Raw genomic sequence first — 16,080 nt, forward strand, 5'->3', positions numbered from 1 at the left:
TGCGAATGACAAAAAAGTATTTTTAAAAAAAGTCAAGTAAATCGATGATTTGTTTCACGTTGACTTGCGTCTTTTGTTGTGGTCACGTTTATGACCTCATTTCTTTCTTCAGACGATTGACGCAGGACATGTCAATCATATGAAGAACAGCTGTGATTGGTAGATGTGGTATTTTGTGGGCCGTGCTCCCTGACAACAGGAAGTAAGTGTGAGTATCGAATGCTATGTGAGATAAATCCAAAAAGAACCACCTCGCAAAGGCCTTTATAATCTTCATGTTCTGCGTGAGTCTATCAAATCTATTCTTCATTCCTTTTCAACGCCAACATTCCTATTGCGTGTCTGACGCTTGCTAGCTTCATTGTTGTTGAAGCGAAGAGATACCAACGGAAACATTGATGACATTATTACTAGAAATATTGAACATTATGACTTTTCCGACAGCGTTGAAGTAAATAATTTCAATTTGAATATTATGAGAGGTCGTCCAGCTCGGGAGTTTGGACAATAGCTGCTTGATGGGACAGTTGTTCAGCATTCATTTACTGTAATGGTGACGAATATTTTATCGTGAAACCACAGTGGGCGTTTTATTTATTTTTTTAGGACTCGATTGTGATTAAAAGGTAGTGCGTGTTTGCTTTCAACCTATTGCTGTGTGAAAACACCTGCGTGTGTTTATGTGCGCGCGTGTGTTACAGGTGAGGTCAGCAGCGGGCAGACGAGTTGCGGTGCGGACGTCATGCGCGCCAAGCATGCCGGGAGTAGCAGAGATGCTGCAGTGTGGCAGCAAACCCGAAGTCTACTGTACAAAAACGTGCTCATCAAGTGGAGGACCAAACAACAGAGCTTGCAGGTCTTTCTCTCTTCACCCACAATTTTGAAGGAACAAATGTGAAGCCACAGCAGAATAGAGGTCGTTCTGATTGATGCCATTGTGCTCTCTCGGTGCGGTGGTAGGAAGTCATCCTCCCGCTGTTGTTGCTGGCTCTGCTGATCGTCATCAGTAATCAAAATCCGCACGTCTCCTATGCCGGCGTTGCCACCGTGGAGCTGGAGAGGGACGACGATGTCTTCACCACCATCGGCTATACGCCCGTCACCAACGTCACCAGCCGCATCATGGACGAGGTGGCTCGTGGTATGCGTAAGACACACGCACCTCGAAACATGTACACACACCACAAGCCACACCAAATGTACGTGCTTGAAGACAGTGTGTGTTAGTGTCGACAACCCGCATTCACATTTGCGCGGCACCCGCAGACCTCCCGGTCAGTTTGGAGATGTTCGCCAGCGAGGAGGCACTGGAGAACGCCAGCGTGTACGAGCCTTCGGGTCTGGTGGGGGTGGTGTTCGCCGACTCCTGGGCCACCTCCTACAGCCTCCGCTTCCCCTACAACCAGCTGCCGCAGCCTAGCGACTTCACAGAGTCTGTCGGTAACGTCCGGAACGACGACGGCGGGGGCGGGGTGGAGGCGTGGCGTTGACAAAGGCATCTTGGCAATTCCGACCCGCGCTCTCGGCATTCATGCGTCTTTTGGTGCTTGTTTTTCGTCCACAGGCGACTGTCTGAGCAGCTCCTTCAACTGCCGGGCGGCCAACTATTGGCACGCGGGATTCGTCCGCCTCCAGTCGCTCTTGGACGCCGCCATCATCCAGGTGAACTGTGCTTGGCATCGAAAGAGGACATTTTGTTCTGATTCCGGGGCTTGTACAAACACCTACTGAGGAATTGTCGGAACGTTTGCTCAGAAGTCGCCTTTGACACCAGTTCCAGCTGTCGACACAACACCAACGGGAGTTGTCCATCAAAATAATGTTTAGTCCCCCCCCCGGATGAGATTCACACAGAAAATAAGTGCGTCAAAACAAAGCCAGTGGCTCAAATGTGGTTTGTTTGCAATCTAATTTGAGCTCGCCGGTAGGCGGCAGCTCACTCAAATCACGCTGAAGTTTGCGATGTCGCGACAGATGCAGACCAAGCGTGCGGTGTGGAGTGAGCTGGACGTGACAGCGGTGATGATGGGTCAGCCGAGCTGGGTGGATGTGCACAAGTTCCCGCGCGCCCTGATCTCCATCTACCTGGTGCTGGCCTTCACGCCCTTCGTCACCTTCCTCATCGTCAACGTAGCGGCCGAGAAGGAGCGGCGCATCAAAGACACCATGGCCATGATGGGGCTCTACGATTCGGCATTCTGGTAAACGGCGGGTGGCTTGCCTTCTCACTTGCTCTCCACGAGCAGTGGCGACCAGTCGTTTGGGCTTGCTGGTTGTCAAAACCGCGCGGGCTTGTTTGCAGGATGTCATGGGGCCTCCTGTACGCCGTCCTGGTGAGCGCCATGTCCATCCTGATGGCCATCATCGCCACCTGCACGGCGCTTTTCCCCAACAGCAACTTCCTGCTCGTCTTTTCCCTCATCTTCCTCTATGGCATTTCTTCTGTGAGTATCGCCTTCTACCCATCCTCCAATGGAATGCAACATCTCATCTTACTTCAACATTGGCATCACTCGGGGGTGGCAGATGTCCAACTCGTCGCGCTTTAGATGAACTGGTTAATTTGCCGGGATTGCTGAAAATATTTGGTTGCCCACGTCACAGGGAATGCTTGCGTGTGCGCGCAGATCTTCTTCTCGTTCATGCTGACGCCGTTGTTCAAGAAGCCAAAGTTTTCCAGCACGCTGGGCTCCATGTTGACGGTGGTCTTTGGATGCCTGTCGCTCTTCACCATCCTGATCAAGGATTTCCCGCAGCCGCTGGTCTGGATGCTCTGCCTGCTTTCGCCCTCGGCCTTCTCCATTGGCGTCGCTCAGGTGAACACACCAGCGTTTTTCTTGGCTCAAAATCAGCAGGAGGTGCTTTCATCGGAGCGACTCTTCCAATCATGCCATGGGTGTCAGTTGTATGTCCACCCTGTAGCTCACAATTGTGATGCGCGTGATGTGATCTCAGGTGGTGTACCTGGAGGCCCAAGGAGAAGGCGCCGTGTTCTCCTCACTGGCCAGCGGGCCTCATCCGCTCTACGTGCCAATGCTTATGCTGGTTTTGGACTGTGTGCTATACCTGCTGCTGGCCGTCTACCTGGACCAGGTGCTGCCAGGTGAGCGCTCACCTGAAGTAGTCTAGACAGAACAAATCCTTTCAGTGGCAGCCATTTTCAGAAAAGAAAAAAAAAATCAGCCATTTCAGAGCATTTCCCACAGGATTTTGTGTTGGACGATATTGTTTAATTCGACCTTTTTTCCCCTGTAGTGATCTGTAGTAGAGAAAAAAAGTCCATAGTTCCTCCGAGAAACCGACGTAATGAAATGGCACTTTCTTTTTTTGCCACTGTCTGCATCAGACGAGTTTGGGATGAGGAGGTCCTTGCTGTACTTCCTGAAGCCGTCCTATTGGTCCAAACGCAGCGAGCGCTACATGGAAGTAAGCTCGGTGTACGACGCCGAGATAAACGGCGCTCCCGGCGTCGGTGGCGGCGAGTCGGTGGAGGCCGTCTCGCCAGAGTTCAGAGGTAGAGAGGCCATCCGGTAAGTCGGCCGGCTTCTTGGTTCTCGCCGTGAGGCCACGCTGCTTTTCTGATGAGTGTTTGAGATTCCCGGGAGGAGTTTTTATATTTTACTTTGTGTGTGTGTGTGTGTGTGTGTGTGTGTGTGTGTGTGTGCCTGCACGACTGTCTGGCCCCCTGTACGGCAGCATCACCAACATTAGCAAGGTGTACAAAGACAAGGACAACACCGTGGAGGCACTCCGAGGTCCGCAGCTTTTTCATCTCGCATCGTAATCGCAAAACCGAATGTCACAGTAATTGTAACATTTGCATCTACAGGTCTGACCTTCGACATCTACGAGGGCCAGATCACGGCTCTGCTGGGCCACAGCGGCTCCGGGAAGTCGACTCTGATGAACATCCTGTGTGGCATCAGCCCGCCCAGCGCTGGCTCGGCCGCCATTTACGGCACCCCGGTGGGCGAGCTCGCCGACGGGCCCGAGATGAAGCGGCTGGTGGGCGTCTGCCCGCAGTTCAACATCCTCTTTGATGTCCTCACCGTGGAGGAGCACCTCAGGATCTTCGCCGCCATTAAAGGGATCCCGCTGGCCGACGTGGACGCTGAGGTAACGGCGATGTCGTTATTGGACTTGGAATGTGTCCGATGCGATAAATGGCGGTGCCCTGAACCACAAATGTTTGCTCTTTCCTTGGAAAGGTGTCCAAAGTGCTGAAGGATCTGGACTTGGAGAAGATCATGACGGCCCAGGCCAAGAATCTGAGTGGAGGCCAAAAGAGGAAGCTCTCGGTGGGCATCGCCATCCTGGGGGACCCCAAGGTACCTCGCTATATCCGCTCTCATTTTCATTGGCTTTTGTGTTGAATTTTCTTGCATTACGTGCTCTGGCTCACATTTGATGACGGCGGCAGTGACGCGTGCACATTTTTCAGATCCTGCTCCTGGACGAGCCGACGGCCGGCATGGACCCCTGCTCCCGACATCAGGTGTGGTCTCTCCTGAAGAGTCGCAGAGCCGGCCGAGTGCTTGTGCTCAGCACGCACTACATGGACGAGGCCGACATCCTCGCCGGTGCGTGAACCCGTGCCTGCAAACACGTACGCGCAGGTCATCACGATGCGGTGATAGATTACGATTTTTTTACAAACGGACATCTTATGTGGTGTGCATCCAGATCGCAAAGCGGTGATCTCGCAGGGCCGGCTGAAATGCGTGGGCTCGTCCTTGTACCTCAAGACCAAGTGCGGCGTGGGCTATCATCTCAGGTACTTTACGCTTCCGTCAGATCCGCTAAGCCACCTGCTATTCGTACGCCGCTTCAAACCCCTTCTTGCCCCACCGGCAGGATGTCCATCAGCAATCGCAGTGATACCGGCAAGATTTCCTCGCTGGTCCAGCAGCATATTCCCAAAGCCAAGCTGACACGGCAGCAGGAGGCGGAGCTAAACTTCACGCTGCCTTTTGAGAGCTTGGCTGCATTTGCAGGTAGGCCCAAGCACTTGCCGCTTGATCATCTTTCTCCATTCAAATGAATGGAATTGCCGTCAACCTCTTCCCGTCTCCAGCCTCAATGTTTTATTTGTGTCAGAGTTGTAATGCCCTAGGGAGTCCACAAGGTAGCAGCAAAGTACAACTTTTCTGTTAGACAGGTTACAACCTGGCACTCGGTTTTTCCTTGAACACACCCCCTTTACACTTGCTGTTTGGGCAGGATTGTTCTCGGAGCTGGACTCCCGACCTGACCTAGGCCTGGTCAACTATGGCGTTTCCATGACGACGCTGGAGGACGTCTTTCTGCGTCTGGAGGCGGAGGCTGAAGTGGACGAAGCAGGTGAGAGCGGTGCCAAAGCCCCAATGAAAATGGTAGATCTTTTTCTGACAAAAATCTGATTTCCGTAAAATGTTTTACTGTCTTCCGTATGCGAAAGACTACAGCGTGTTCGGTCGGGAGGAGGCGGGGGACGAGTGCGACGCTACAGTGGCAATGAGCAGCGACGACGAGGCGGACCGGCGGCTGCTGATGTTCTCGGACGGGTCGGAACTGGCGAGGGGTGCGGCGCTCTGGCGCCAGCAGTTCAGTTCGGTGGCGTGGCTCCACATGCTCAACTTGTGGCGCGAGAGGAAGGCTTTGCTTTACGTGTGAGTCCACCAGCACCCTTTACACATGCTAGCAACATGCACTATAGCAACACTAACCTCTCACACCTCTGTGGTTCCGCAACTCTTGAGTCGTACTAACGAGAGTGCGCCGGTTGGCCGGCAGTCTTTCGTTATTGCTGGTGTTTGTAGCCACCATGCTGGTCCTGTCTTTGTCCACGGGGAATATCCTGCTCCACTCGCCGGCCCGCCAGTTCCTGCCCATCTACCTGCTGGGCAGAAACCAACCCCCCCGCAGATACGCCAGCAGACTCCTGGTGTGCAACTCGACAGGTGACAACTCGCAAGTCCGTTGGAATATTTTCCGCTTTTGTTCCCGGCCTCACGTGTCACGTTTGACGCTGACGCAGGTACGGATATTTCGGACTTTATCCGGAACCTGGAAGGGCAGGACATCGCGGTGGAAGTGGCGAATCACTGCGACTACATGATGGCGGCTCCGCACAGCGCTGCCATCAACGTGACGAGCTCCAGCAAGGTCACTAGAGGATGTTTATTTTTTTGTTTTGTTTTTTCCGTCAAAATCCCCACAAACGACGTTAGCCTGTTCAAGTCTTTATGTGACTGCGTCCGTTGTGGCCGTGCAGCTAGTGTGGTTCAAGTGGCTGTTTTTTGGAATGACTGTCGTCTTTGCCACAGGGCTTCAGGTACAGCTTGGCCTTCAACAGCACCACAGTGCACTCGTTACCCATGACCGTCAACATTCTCAGCAACGCTCTCCTTAGAGGGCTCAACAGCACCGCGCGCATTCAAACTTGGACCAAACCATTTGATTATGTGAGTATTTTGTCGCGTCACAGGCTTTGTCCAAAACTAATCCAAATACAGGAATCCTTATTTAATATATTTTTTTCAAAAGTTACAGTTGTCCAATTCACATTTCAGCCATCGACCGGTAGATTTCTTTTGATGCAAAGAAGACTCGAGTAGTCGAGTGCCTCGTGGTCTGGCCCCTTTGCAAGTGAAATGAGAGGCGCAGCAATTCGTGGATGAATCTGTGATAACATTTTTAAATTGATTACAGTAGTTATGGGAAATTGATTCTGCTGAATATTGGAATCGGCGTGGGCTTGACAAAAATCCATCTGGGTTGTGCCCGCTTGTCAAACAGCCGGTGCCAGTTTCCAGATGTGGCGACGTGATTGTCTGGTTTGCGTCCCGCAGAAAATTTCACCCGCCACGGCGTACGTGCTGCTCTTCATCGAGTCCGTCTTACTGGGAATGTTGGCGGCCGGCATGCCCGCCTATTTTGCCATGGAGCACATGCGAGACCAGGAGGTAAGACCCAACGGTTCCATTAGCCACGGTCTTGGACTATTCGCTGCATTAATCCACCAAAACAATTTATTTACAATTAGTAAATATTCTAAAAATGTATATAATCATTCAAATGAAACAGTTAAACAAAGGAGCTGTTCCGTGTGTGCATTTTCACATCAAATTTGGCCCTCGAGCAGGATGGCATGGTTCCGGCACGCCGTCGAGTGCCCCGTTTGGAAGGCCGGCCGTATTGACGCGGGCCCCGTCTTGTCCCCCCCCCCACAGCTGAAGTGCCGCTCGACACTGCGTGTATCCGGTCTGCTCCCGTCGGCGTACTGGTGCGGCCAGGCGGCCGTGGACGTGCCCTTCTACTACCTCGTCGTGTCCTGTATGACCGTCATCCTCTTCTCCTTCCACTCCGGCAACTTGCTCACCTCCGGCAACCTCAGCACCGTGGTATGTGCCGCCTTTGCCCTCCACCGTCTCACAGATGCAACATCTGTGATACCCGAAAAATATGCAGGATGGAGAAGACCTATGTAAATCATTACGAGACCCCTCCCACACGCTTTAAACACCATTAAACCTATCCAAGCACACTTTCCCTGATGATCTGTTCACATCACTTTGAGGAACGAAGACTCTTGCTAGCACAGTTCTCCAACAAAAAGGCCAAGTATTTAGTTGTAAGAATGTGCAATGATGTGTGTTGGGAAGCCCGTGTTGACCTTTCCGTCTCTCCCTCAGGTCTTCTGTACCGTTGGTTTCGTTCCAGCCGTGATCCTCTTCACGTACGTCTGCTCTTTCGGGTTCTCCCGAGTCCAAAGCAACAGAGACTTCTTTTCCGTCATCTCCATGATGGTGAGTAACAACTGGTGGGGTGTCATGCAAGCTCATTCAGGGCCTGGACCACTGCTAAAATTATTAGATCGATGAATTCTGCTGTTTATAGCCGCAAACTGATTCTGTTCGAGCAAACTAAAATATACCGTCAAGTCCACCTCCAACTGGCATAAAAACAAAAATGGGCAGTTGATGCTCAGTAACGCTCCAAAAGGTTTAACTTCTTGGAATGTCTGGTGTAAAAAATAACAGAAATAAAAGCAACATAATAATCACATAATTTAATAGACAAGACATCATGCCACCAGTCAAACATGGGTGCAATGTGATAGTTTGCGGCTGAAATGCGACTTCAAGAACTGGACTACTGAAGTAATTTCGTTTGTGGCCTCAAATTCAGTTTGAACAAATGGGACAAAAACTGTTGGTTTCTTCTTGTGTGCATGTGCGTCAGGTGTGCGTGGTGTCGGGCTCGGTGGTTCACATTCCCCTGGTGAGCGACAGACAGGGGATGACGCACAACATTCTGTGCATCCTCAACCCGCTCTACCCGCTCATGGGCTGCCTCAGCTGCATCGCCAAGGTACAAATCGTTTACGAGCGCCTCCAAATTTTTGAGTACAAGCCATCGCTTGGTTGGTCAGTTGACTGATTGATTTTTGACGCCCAGGCCGCCTTCCTCCCATCGTCTCCGGATCAGGGCTTTGTGTTCAACAACATGCTCGTCTCCGTTTTTGGGGTAAGTCAACAAATGGACTTTGAAAATCGTCATTGTCGCCTTCATCATCCAAAGTATGGCTGGCAAAACTTGGCAAAGCTTGACGGCCACATTCCATTCTTCAAACGGGCAGATGGCCAAGCTCCTTAACCAACCATAATTGCCGTTTGGTTGCGCGTGCTGAAAGAAGACGTGACGGGTGCTGCTGTTGTGTTTTTTGTGCGCTCAGCCGTACCTGCAGTGTGTGGTGCTGCTGCTGGTGCTGCGCTGGCTGGAGCGCCGTTACGGCGGCAGGACCGTCAGGACTGATCGCTTGTGCAGGTAGGTCGGAAATCCTCGGCACGAAATGCCACCAAAGCACTTGTTGTGAGTCTTTGAGACGCAACATCCAAAGCGAGCTAGCAAGCGATGAGCTGTCAAAAGAGGAAGGCAGGCAGAGAGGGCTTTTGTGCGGATTGAGTGTGCGGCGCAAGTGTGAGCTTCGTGTCCCACGTGTCAGGATGTCCTCCAACCGGAGGCCCAAAGTGGAGCGTAACCCCGAGGAAGGCCCGAACCAGGACGAGGACCAGGACGTTCAGATGGAGAAGGCCCGAGTCAAGGAGGCCCTCAGCTGCCGCTCCTGTGACGAGGTGAAAAGCAGACCGCGTTTACCTCCGCATTGCTTTCCCTTGAGCATCTGGTGCTGCCGCTGTCCCAAAGTTGATCGTATGCTGCATGAGCTCTGATGGGGGTTTTTTTTTCCTTTGTTTTTATTCCACCTCCCGCAGAAGCCGCTGCTGGTCGCCAACAACCTGAGGAAGAAGTATAAAAGTCGCAGGGAAGGCTTCGCTCTCAGCAAGAGTGGCAAAGTGGCCACCAGGAACGTCTCTTTCTGCGTTCGGAAAGGTCTGTTGCTTTGACTTGTGCGTGAAAGGCCATGAATATCGAAAATGACCCGAATGATGACGCCTCTGCGTATTAGTAACGGAAATGTCATCAACAAAGACTTCAGTTCAGGTTGGCTGCGAGCTTTTTGTGAGATTTGGCTCGCATGGAAAACGTTTGGACTTTCACCGCTACTTTGACCGTTGTCGTCATCATGTTGGTCTTCCACGTGTCGTCTTCCAGGCGAGGTTCTTGGACTGTTGGGCCCAAACGGATCGGGCAAGAGCACCGTCATGCGCATGCTGTCGGGGGAGATGGAGCCCACGGCAGGAGAGGTACGCGCGTGTCTCGCCTGCTAAACACTCGGCAAAGACTCTTCAAGCAATTCAATGCATTCAGTAAATTCACCAAACACGCAAACAAAAATCGACATCTGAATTTAAATTCCAACGAAGACTTTCCAGCTGAATGAGCGTCGTTCTTGTGAGAACTGGCTGTAAGCGCAAGCGTTGCGACGTGTCCCCAGGTGCTGATGGGAGATTTTGGTTTGGGGTCGGGTTCGCGGGAAGCCTCCCCGGATCACGTGGGCTACTGCCCCCAGGTCAACCCTCTGTGGCCCAGGATGACGTTGCACGAGCACTTGGAGCTCTACGCCGCCGTCAAGGGCCTGAAGGGACGCGACGTCCCCGGGATCATCCAGCGGTAGGTCCGTCGCCTCACAGACCGTGTCGTCCTCCAGGCGAGGTTTTCGGACTAGCTCGAAGCAGCAAATGTAAGCGGTGTTCTTGCCATGTTTTTTTTTTTTTTTTTGTGTGCAGTGTGGTGACTGCTCTGGAGCTGAAGGAGCACGTGCATAAGCAGGCCAAGTCTTTGACCGCTGGCCTCAAGAGAAAAGTGGGTGAACATAACTCTTATTACTCCCCCCCCAAAAAAAGATGGTTTTGACGTTGCACTCTTCTTGGCAGCTGTGCTTTGCGCTGAGCATGATCGGGAACCCCGAAACGCTGCTCCTGGACGAGCCGTCGTCCGGGATGGACCCCAAGTCCAAACAGCGCGTGTGGTCAGATTGAACTTTTCCACATTCTTTCATTCATGAAATTTGTTGTTTAAATTGTCTACCATTATAGTTGATTATATCTAACCTCTTCAATTAAGGTTTAAACATGTTACATTTATTTTTATTTTTTTATATTTGGGATGCTAAAAGATGTATAACTATCGATGCAAAATGGTCCATTTCAATAGTAAAATTAAATTATATTATTTCGACTTAGCTCACTGGTTATTTCATTAAATTAATTTCAGTTTAAAGTATATCTTAGTGACATTAATTTAAACTTGATTATTTATGAATGATTTGAACAACAGCATGTAAACTAGGCAACATATTTGAAATAGTTTTTTAAATTGCTCATTCATTCTCATTTTGAGATCAATTTTGAAGAACAAAAAAACATTTTACGGGTTCCTTTGCCCAGCTTTGTTCTTGTCTATCTGCAATGAGGTGACTGAAGCGGGCCGTTGTGGTAGCGTGTTGATGTCGCCTGTTGCGTGTGGCTGCTTAGGAGAGCCATCCGTGCCGCCCTGAGGGACCGTCAGCGCGGCGCCGTGCTCACCACGCACTACATGGAGGAGGCGGAGGCCGTGTGCGACCGTGTGGCCATCCTGGTGTCGGGCCGGCTCAGGCACGTCTCGTCCCGTTCACGTCCCGGCGTCAAAGTCTCCAAAGTCTTAAGCGCTGTGCCTTTTGTCCGTCCGTCCCGCAGGTGCCTGGGCTCAATCCAGCATCTGAAGGCCAAGTACGGCCGAGGTTACGGCCTGGAGCTGAAACTCGGGGAGGACGTGAGGGGGCTCCAGCAGGTGGCGCTGCTGCACGAGGAGATCATGGCCATCTTCCCGCATGCCTCCAGACAGGAGAGGTGACCATTTTTTTTTTGCCTTAAGTATCGATAACTGGTATCAGAACCCTCCACGAGTACCTGATACAATAAAATGATGTTGTCAAAGGGGTGCGGAGGATGCTTGCATGTGTGATTTGACTGCTTGCTTGTTTTGACAGCTTTGCCACCCTAATGGCATATAAAATCCCCACGGAGGACGTCCGATCTCTGGCCGCCGCCTTCTCGCAGCTGGAGCGCGGTCAGTCGCATGCACGCATATACACAACTCGTGACATGTGGTGATGTCATCAACTGAGGGCGATGTCATGTGTTTGTGCAGTGAAGCAAACGTTCAAGTTTGAGGAGTACAACTTCTCGCAGTCCACTCTGGAACAGGTGAGACATCCACACGCATGACACTGGCATCTTCTTCATTATCATCATCATCTCGATAGATAGATTTCCAGCAGATATTTGAGTGAGTTGCCCGTAACGCGACAGGTCGTAACATGACCCCCGTGGCACCCAATCGTGTCTTGTGGCGCGTTCGCAGGTCTTCCTGGAGTTCGCCAAGGAGCAGGACAACGAGGACGACGAGGCGGGCTCGCTCAGCACCACTTTCCAGTGGCGCCGCCTGACAAACGACCAGTCGCAAGTCGACCACTCCGCTTGCGACAACCACGGCGACAGCGTCGTGCGACAGCTGTGACACCACCCCCTACGCCCGGACACAAAAAAAAAAACTGACCGTGTGCGTGTGTGTGTGTGTGTGTGTGTGTGTGTGTGTGTGTGTGTGTGTGTGTGTGTGAGTGTGTGTGTGTGTGTGCGCGTGCGTGCGATGTCAAATCTTTATCGCCCCTTTCTCACTGCTCACCAAAGCCTTTGTGTCGAAAATTGCGGCTGCTGTGCGCACACGCGATAGAGATGCGGGAACGTCCTATTCCTCGATGTCTGTGTGAAACACGGAATATACCGTTTAACACCTCTAATGTGTCAGTTTTGCAGACAGCCAGCACGAAAGGGGCGTTTTTGTTTTGTATTTTTTGTTTTTGTTTATTGCACCGTGTTTTTAAAAGGAAGTGCAAACCATCCAGGATGAATGCACCGAAGCGTAAAGGCTGTTTAAATAAGACGCTGACAAACCTACACTCCTACCAACACTGATTCCCATTGTCCCAGAAGCCACATCTGTGGGACTGCGCACAATGGTCACAGGAATGTTTTTAATGCGCAGGCGAGTGAACTACCGACGAGATGGCGTGAAAGGCGTTTCTGTGTGTGGTTTGGGAGCAATTCTAAATTGAATGCGAGCCGTCCAGAAGGGAAGTATGAAACAAAGCAATGATGATGACGACACATGCTCCCCAGACTGTTGGTGTGTTTTGGAAGGGATCTCTAACCCCTTTCATACTGCCCCACCTACGCTCAAGACTCACCACCATCGTGTTCAAAGCAATTGTCACTAGACGCTGCAACAGTGGTGAGAACGCACACATGATAATGCAGGGTGGACTGTAACCAATGTGGCGAAAAGGCCCTGCGAAGGTTTTTCAGTGATGTTTTTAGTCTGTGTTAAAAGGCCAATATTCGCTGCACCAGAAGTCTCCAAGGATGTCCCGTTTCTGAGCATTCTGTGGATGAAAAAGGGAGCGTGAAAAGCCGTTTGTTTAGTGTTTTTAAGTGAAAGTGTGAGCCGTCCAAGATGGAATCAAGCGCCAAATCAGCATACACGACAGCGTGTCTGTAGTATGGTCACGCCATTGGATGTGAGCTGTCAGGTCCCTTCATTTCACACTGACGCGGATGCCGTCCGGAACAAGGCGCGAGTGAGCGTCGTACATGTAGCGCACGTTACCCAGGACGCAGGCCTCCCCCCCAAAAATATCGATTATTTCTATCAGTATTTTGGGGGCTTATATTAGCACCACTAGTGAAATCTTTGTTGCATTTTGTAAAAAAATTTCCCCCTGACACTGGTGAATTAAAATGTATTTATTACATTTGATGTTCCTGTCTAATTAATGTGATATTTTCTTCCTTGATTCCACATTGTTTTTATCTTGTACGTTACATTCGGTATAATTGACACCGATCATGAGTGCATTTTTTATTTTCCACATTGTTTTTGATAATGGATAATATGCACTCGTGTTTTGTCCCCGCGCGGCTTCCGTCTGACTTCCGGGTGGGTGTGGCCCGCTTATCCGGAGTAGCCTTGCGAGCGAGGCAACAATTGCTACATTGTAGCTAATTTGATTTTTGTGGAGCCGGTGTAACAACAAACATCCTCGTGTCAAGTTGCTGCACGCTGATTTCGGTGGCCGCGTCTTGCGGCTGTGATGCTTTGTCACGATGGGGAATCTGTTTGCCAAAAAGAAGCAGAGTCGAGTGACGGAACAAGACAGGGCCGTTTTGGTAAAGTCATGGCTGTTCCAAAAGACGCTTTTAATACGGCACAAGAGAAATACATTTCCAGTTTGTACAATTTATGAAATGAGCATTGGAAACAGCTAAAAATGTTGCGCTATTTAGGATAACAAGCAACCTTTTGGCGGTGGTGGATCCCAAAATTGCCTGTGCAAGCTAAACTGTTTCAATCACAACTTTTTGCGTCTTTGCAGCAACTGAAACAGCAGCGAGATAAACTGAGGCAGTACCAGAAGAAGATCGGCGTGCAGCTGGAGAAGGAGAGACTTTTAGCCAAGCAGCTGCTGAAAGATGGCAGGAAAGAGTAAGTTGGGGGGAAAAAACAACATTGGCCTACTGTTGCAGCGTCTGAAACATCACAAACATTTTGAAACAATGTAATTGCAATTTTGCGTTTTCCCCTCAATATAGCGATTGAATGTGTGATTTGTTTTTAAAGGTCCTTTATTTATTTTTTTACCATGTCACTCTGCATTTGATTAATTGCTCCACAAGTTGCGAGTATCCAAAATGGCAATTCTGCAGCGGAACAGCGTTCAAACGTTCTTCCTTTGTGCCGTTTAGCAAAGCGCTGCTCCTGCTGAAGAAGAAGCGCTATCAGGAACAACTGCTGGACAAGACGGACAACCAGATCAGCAACCTGGAGCGCATGGTGGGGTACTTAGACTTGCATGGCTTAATCTTTGACCCCCGACATGTCGCTCGCTTGGCCTCATCGCCCGTCTGTCTTGCCGATGTTCAGGTTCAGGACCTGGAGTTCGCCCAGATTGAGAAGAAGGTCCTCGACGGCCTCCGAGTGGGAAACGAGTGTCTGAAGAAAATGCACGAGGTGGGCGATGGCCGGCACCAGAATGACGTCATTGTAATTGATGACGGTCTCAGTGGCTCTTCAGGAACATTCCATTCACTTGTTAATTTCAAAGTCGAGGTTCACAAAAAAAAAAAGCCCAGTTAAACTGAGGGAAGGTTTTCAAAATGGACATTTTAGCCCCTCAAGGGTAAATGTTGTGAGCTTTCTGTCGTCCTCCATGAAAGCTGACTGATGAAACCGCAGCTTTTACTTTGGATCGCAACATTTTATTTTTGACAGATGGTACAAAGCAAACCAGCCACCGAAATCTTCATTCATGAGCATTTTCTGCACTGTCGGTTTGAAAGAATGCCCTTTTGAGCTCGGAGCTTTTTCCTCCCCCTCCCAAGGTGATGTCCATCGAAGAAGTTGAGCGCATCTTGGACGAGACGCAGGACGCCGTCGAGTACCAAAGGGTGAGTGGGTGCCGCACGCGCTCAACACAACTTGAAGCTTTTGCGCCATCGCACGTCCCCTCCTGTTTCTCACATTAATTTTCTTTTTTCACTCATCCTACCAAATAACCGGGCGATTGATATCTTCTCTGTTCAGCAAATTGACGAGATGTTGGCGGGCTCGTTGTCCCAAGAGGATGAAGACGCCATCCTGGCCGAGCTGGAGGCCATCACTCAGGTGCTTCATCCTCATCATCGGCTTTTTATTTTTATGATGATGATGATGATGATAACCTTTTTCTGTGACCTCCTGCAGGGAGACGTGCTGCTTCCTGACGTCCCGTCGGACCAACTCCCGGACACTCCCGAGGCTGGTGAGGAGAAAGCAGGTTTGTTATTGTTGCCCCGCTTGTAGCTCAAATTCATTTTTAACTAACATGGCACCTGACTCATTCGTGTCTCCTTTAGCGACAGAACGTCCGAGGAAGAAGGCAGAAATGTTGGCTGCGTGAAGATGGAGGAAATGACCTTCCAACAATTCTAATTACCTTCAATTTCTCCACAACCTTGAGCGCCGAGCGCAACGAGGTTTTTCCGAAAAGATCTGTCATGCGCTGCAATTCAGAACTGCGAAACTGCCCAAAGGCACACACATGTACTATGTAGATTTTTTTTTTTAAACTTCAAAACCTTTTTAATGAGATGTGGCGCCAATTTCAAAATAAAAGGGGGCTGGATGGTGGACATAAATGGAAACATTTAAAAAAAATTTTCAACCTGTGTGAGAAGCTCCTTGGCGTGTATTCTTTTCACAATAAAAATGGGCTTTCTAAGCTTGTACAGTATTCTGCTACTGCTGTTTGTTTCGACCACCAGGGGACAGCACGTTTTCATTTTTTGGCATTAATTTTTATTAACCTAGCCTGCAAGATGAATTCTCGCGATATCTGTGTGTTCCCAAAACCCCGAGAATCCGTCTTGTCCCGTGTGATTATTTCAGAGCGTCAACACTGGAGCGGGCTGACCAATCACAAGGAGGGGTGGGGGGGCGGTTGTGGCGAAAACTTTTTTCGGTTGACTATCAGCTTGATTTCAAATCAATGTCGTGTTATTTGAGATACCCTTGAGCTGCATCTTTACATTGCAAAAAACGCCAACTGCCATTCAAGGCCACGAT

General features: G+C 50.2%; 2 protein-coding genes across 5 annotated transcripts; both read left to right on the forward strand.

Moving 5' to 3' along the window:
* The first annotated feature begins 87 nt into the window (after positions 1-87).
* On the forward strand, positions 88-13,191 carry abca5 (ATP-binding cassette, sub-family A (ABC1), member 5). Of its 4 annotated transcripts, none has more exons than XM_019874510.1 (39): positions 88-202; positions 702-856; positions 961-1,141; positions 1,267-1,440; positions 1,565-1,662; positions 1,975-2,201; positions 2,303-2,444; positions 2,628-2,816; positions 2,956-3,103; positions 3,347-3,530; positions 3,697-3,755; positions 3,830-4,116; positions 4,209-4,328; positions 4,442-4,580; positions 4,684-4,774; positions 4,855-4,994; positions 5,221-5,340; positions 5,438-5,648; positions 5,773-5,939; positions 6,017-6,144; positions 6,306-6,443; positions 6,831-6,944; positions 7,212-7,382; positions 7,674-7,787; positions 8,224-8,352; positions 8,440-8,508; positions 8,717-8,808; positions 8,987-9,116; positions 9,255-9,372; positions 9,595-9,686; positions 9,878-10,053; positions 10,170-10,245; positions 10,317-10,411; positions 10,917-11,036; positions 11,118-11,270; positions 11,411-11,490; positions 11,572-11,627; positions 11,785-12,008; positions 12,065-13,191. In XM_019874510.1, exons 2-38 carry the CDS (start codon positions 743-745, stop codon positions 11,938-11,940), a joined length of 4,998 nt encoding a protein of 1,665 aa, XP_019730069.1. In that variant the 5' UTR covers positions 88-202; positions 702-742; the 3' UTR covers positions 11,941-12,008; positions 12,065-13,191. The 4 variants fall into 4 exon arrangements, with proteins under 4 accessions (XP_019730069.1, XP_019730067.1, XP_019730068.1 ...); XM_019874508.1 differs by having other exon boundaries at positions 157-284; XM_019874509.1 differs by having other exon boundaries at positions 157-284; positions 11,785-12,004.
* Positions 13,192-13,403: 212 nt separating this feature from the next.
* On the forward strand, positions 13,404-15,713 carry chmp6b (charged multivesicular body protein 6b). The gene is made up of 8 exons (XM_019874630.1): positions 13,404-13,646; positions 13,853-13,962; positions 14,223-14,310; positions 14,401-14,487; positions 14,859-14,924; positions 15,061-15,141; positions 15,220-15,292; positions 15,372-15,713. The coding sequence occupies exons 1-8, from the start codon at positions 13,584-13,586 to the stop codon at positions 15,413-15,415; spliced, it is 612 nt and encodes a 203-aa protein (XP_019730189.1). The 5' UTR covers positions 13,404-13,583; the 3' UTR covers positions 15,416-15,713.
* The last annotated feature ends 367 nt before the right edge of the window (positions 15,714-16,080 follow it).

This window comes from Hippocampus comes, unplaced genomic scaffold (genome assembly GCF_001891065.2).
Source record: "Hippocampus comes isolate QL1 unplaced genomic scaffold, H_comes_QL1_v1.1 scaffold279, whole genome shotgun sequence".
NCBI lineage: Eukaryota > Metazoa > Chordata > Actinopteri > Syngnathiformes > Syngnathidae > Hippocampus > Hippocampus comes.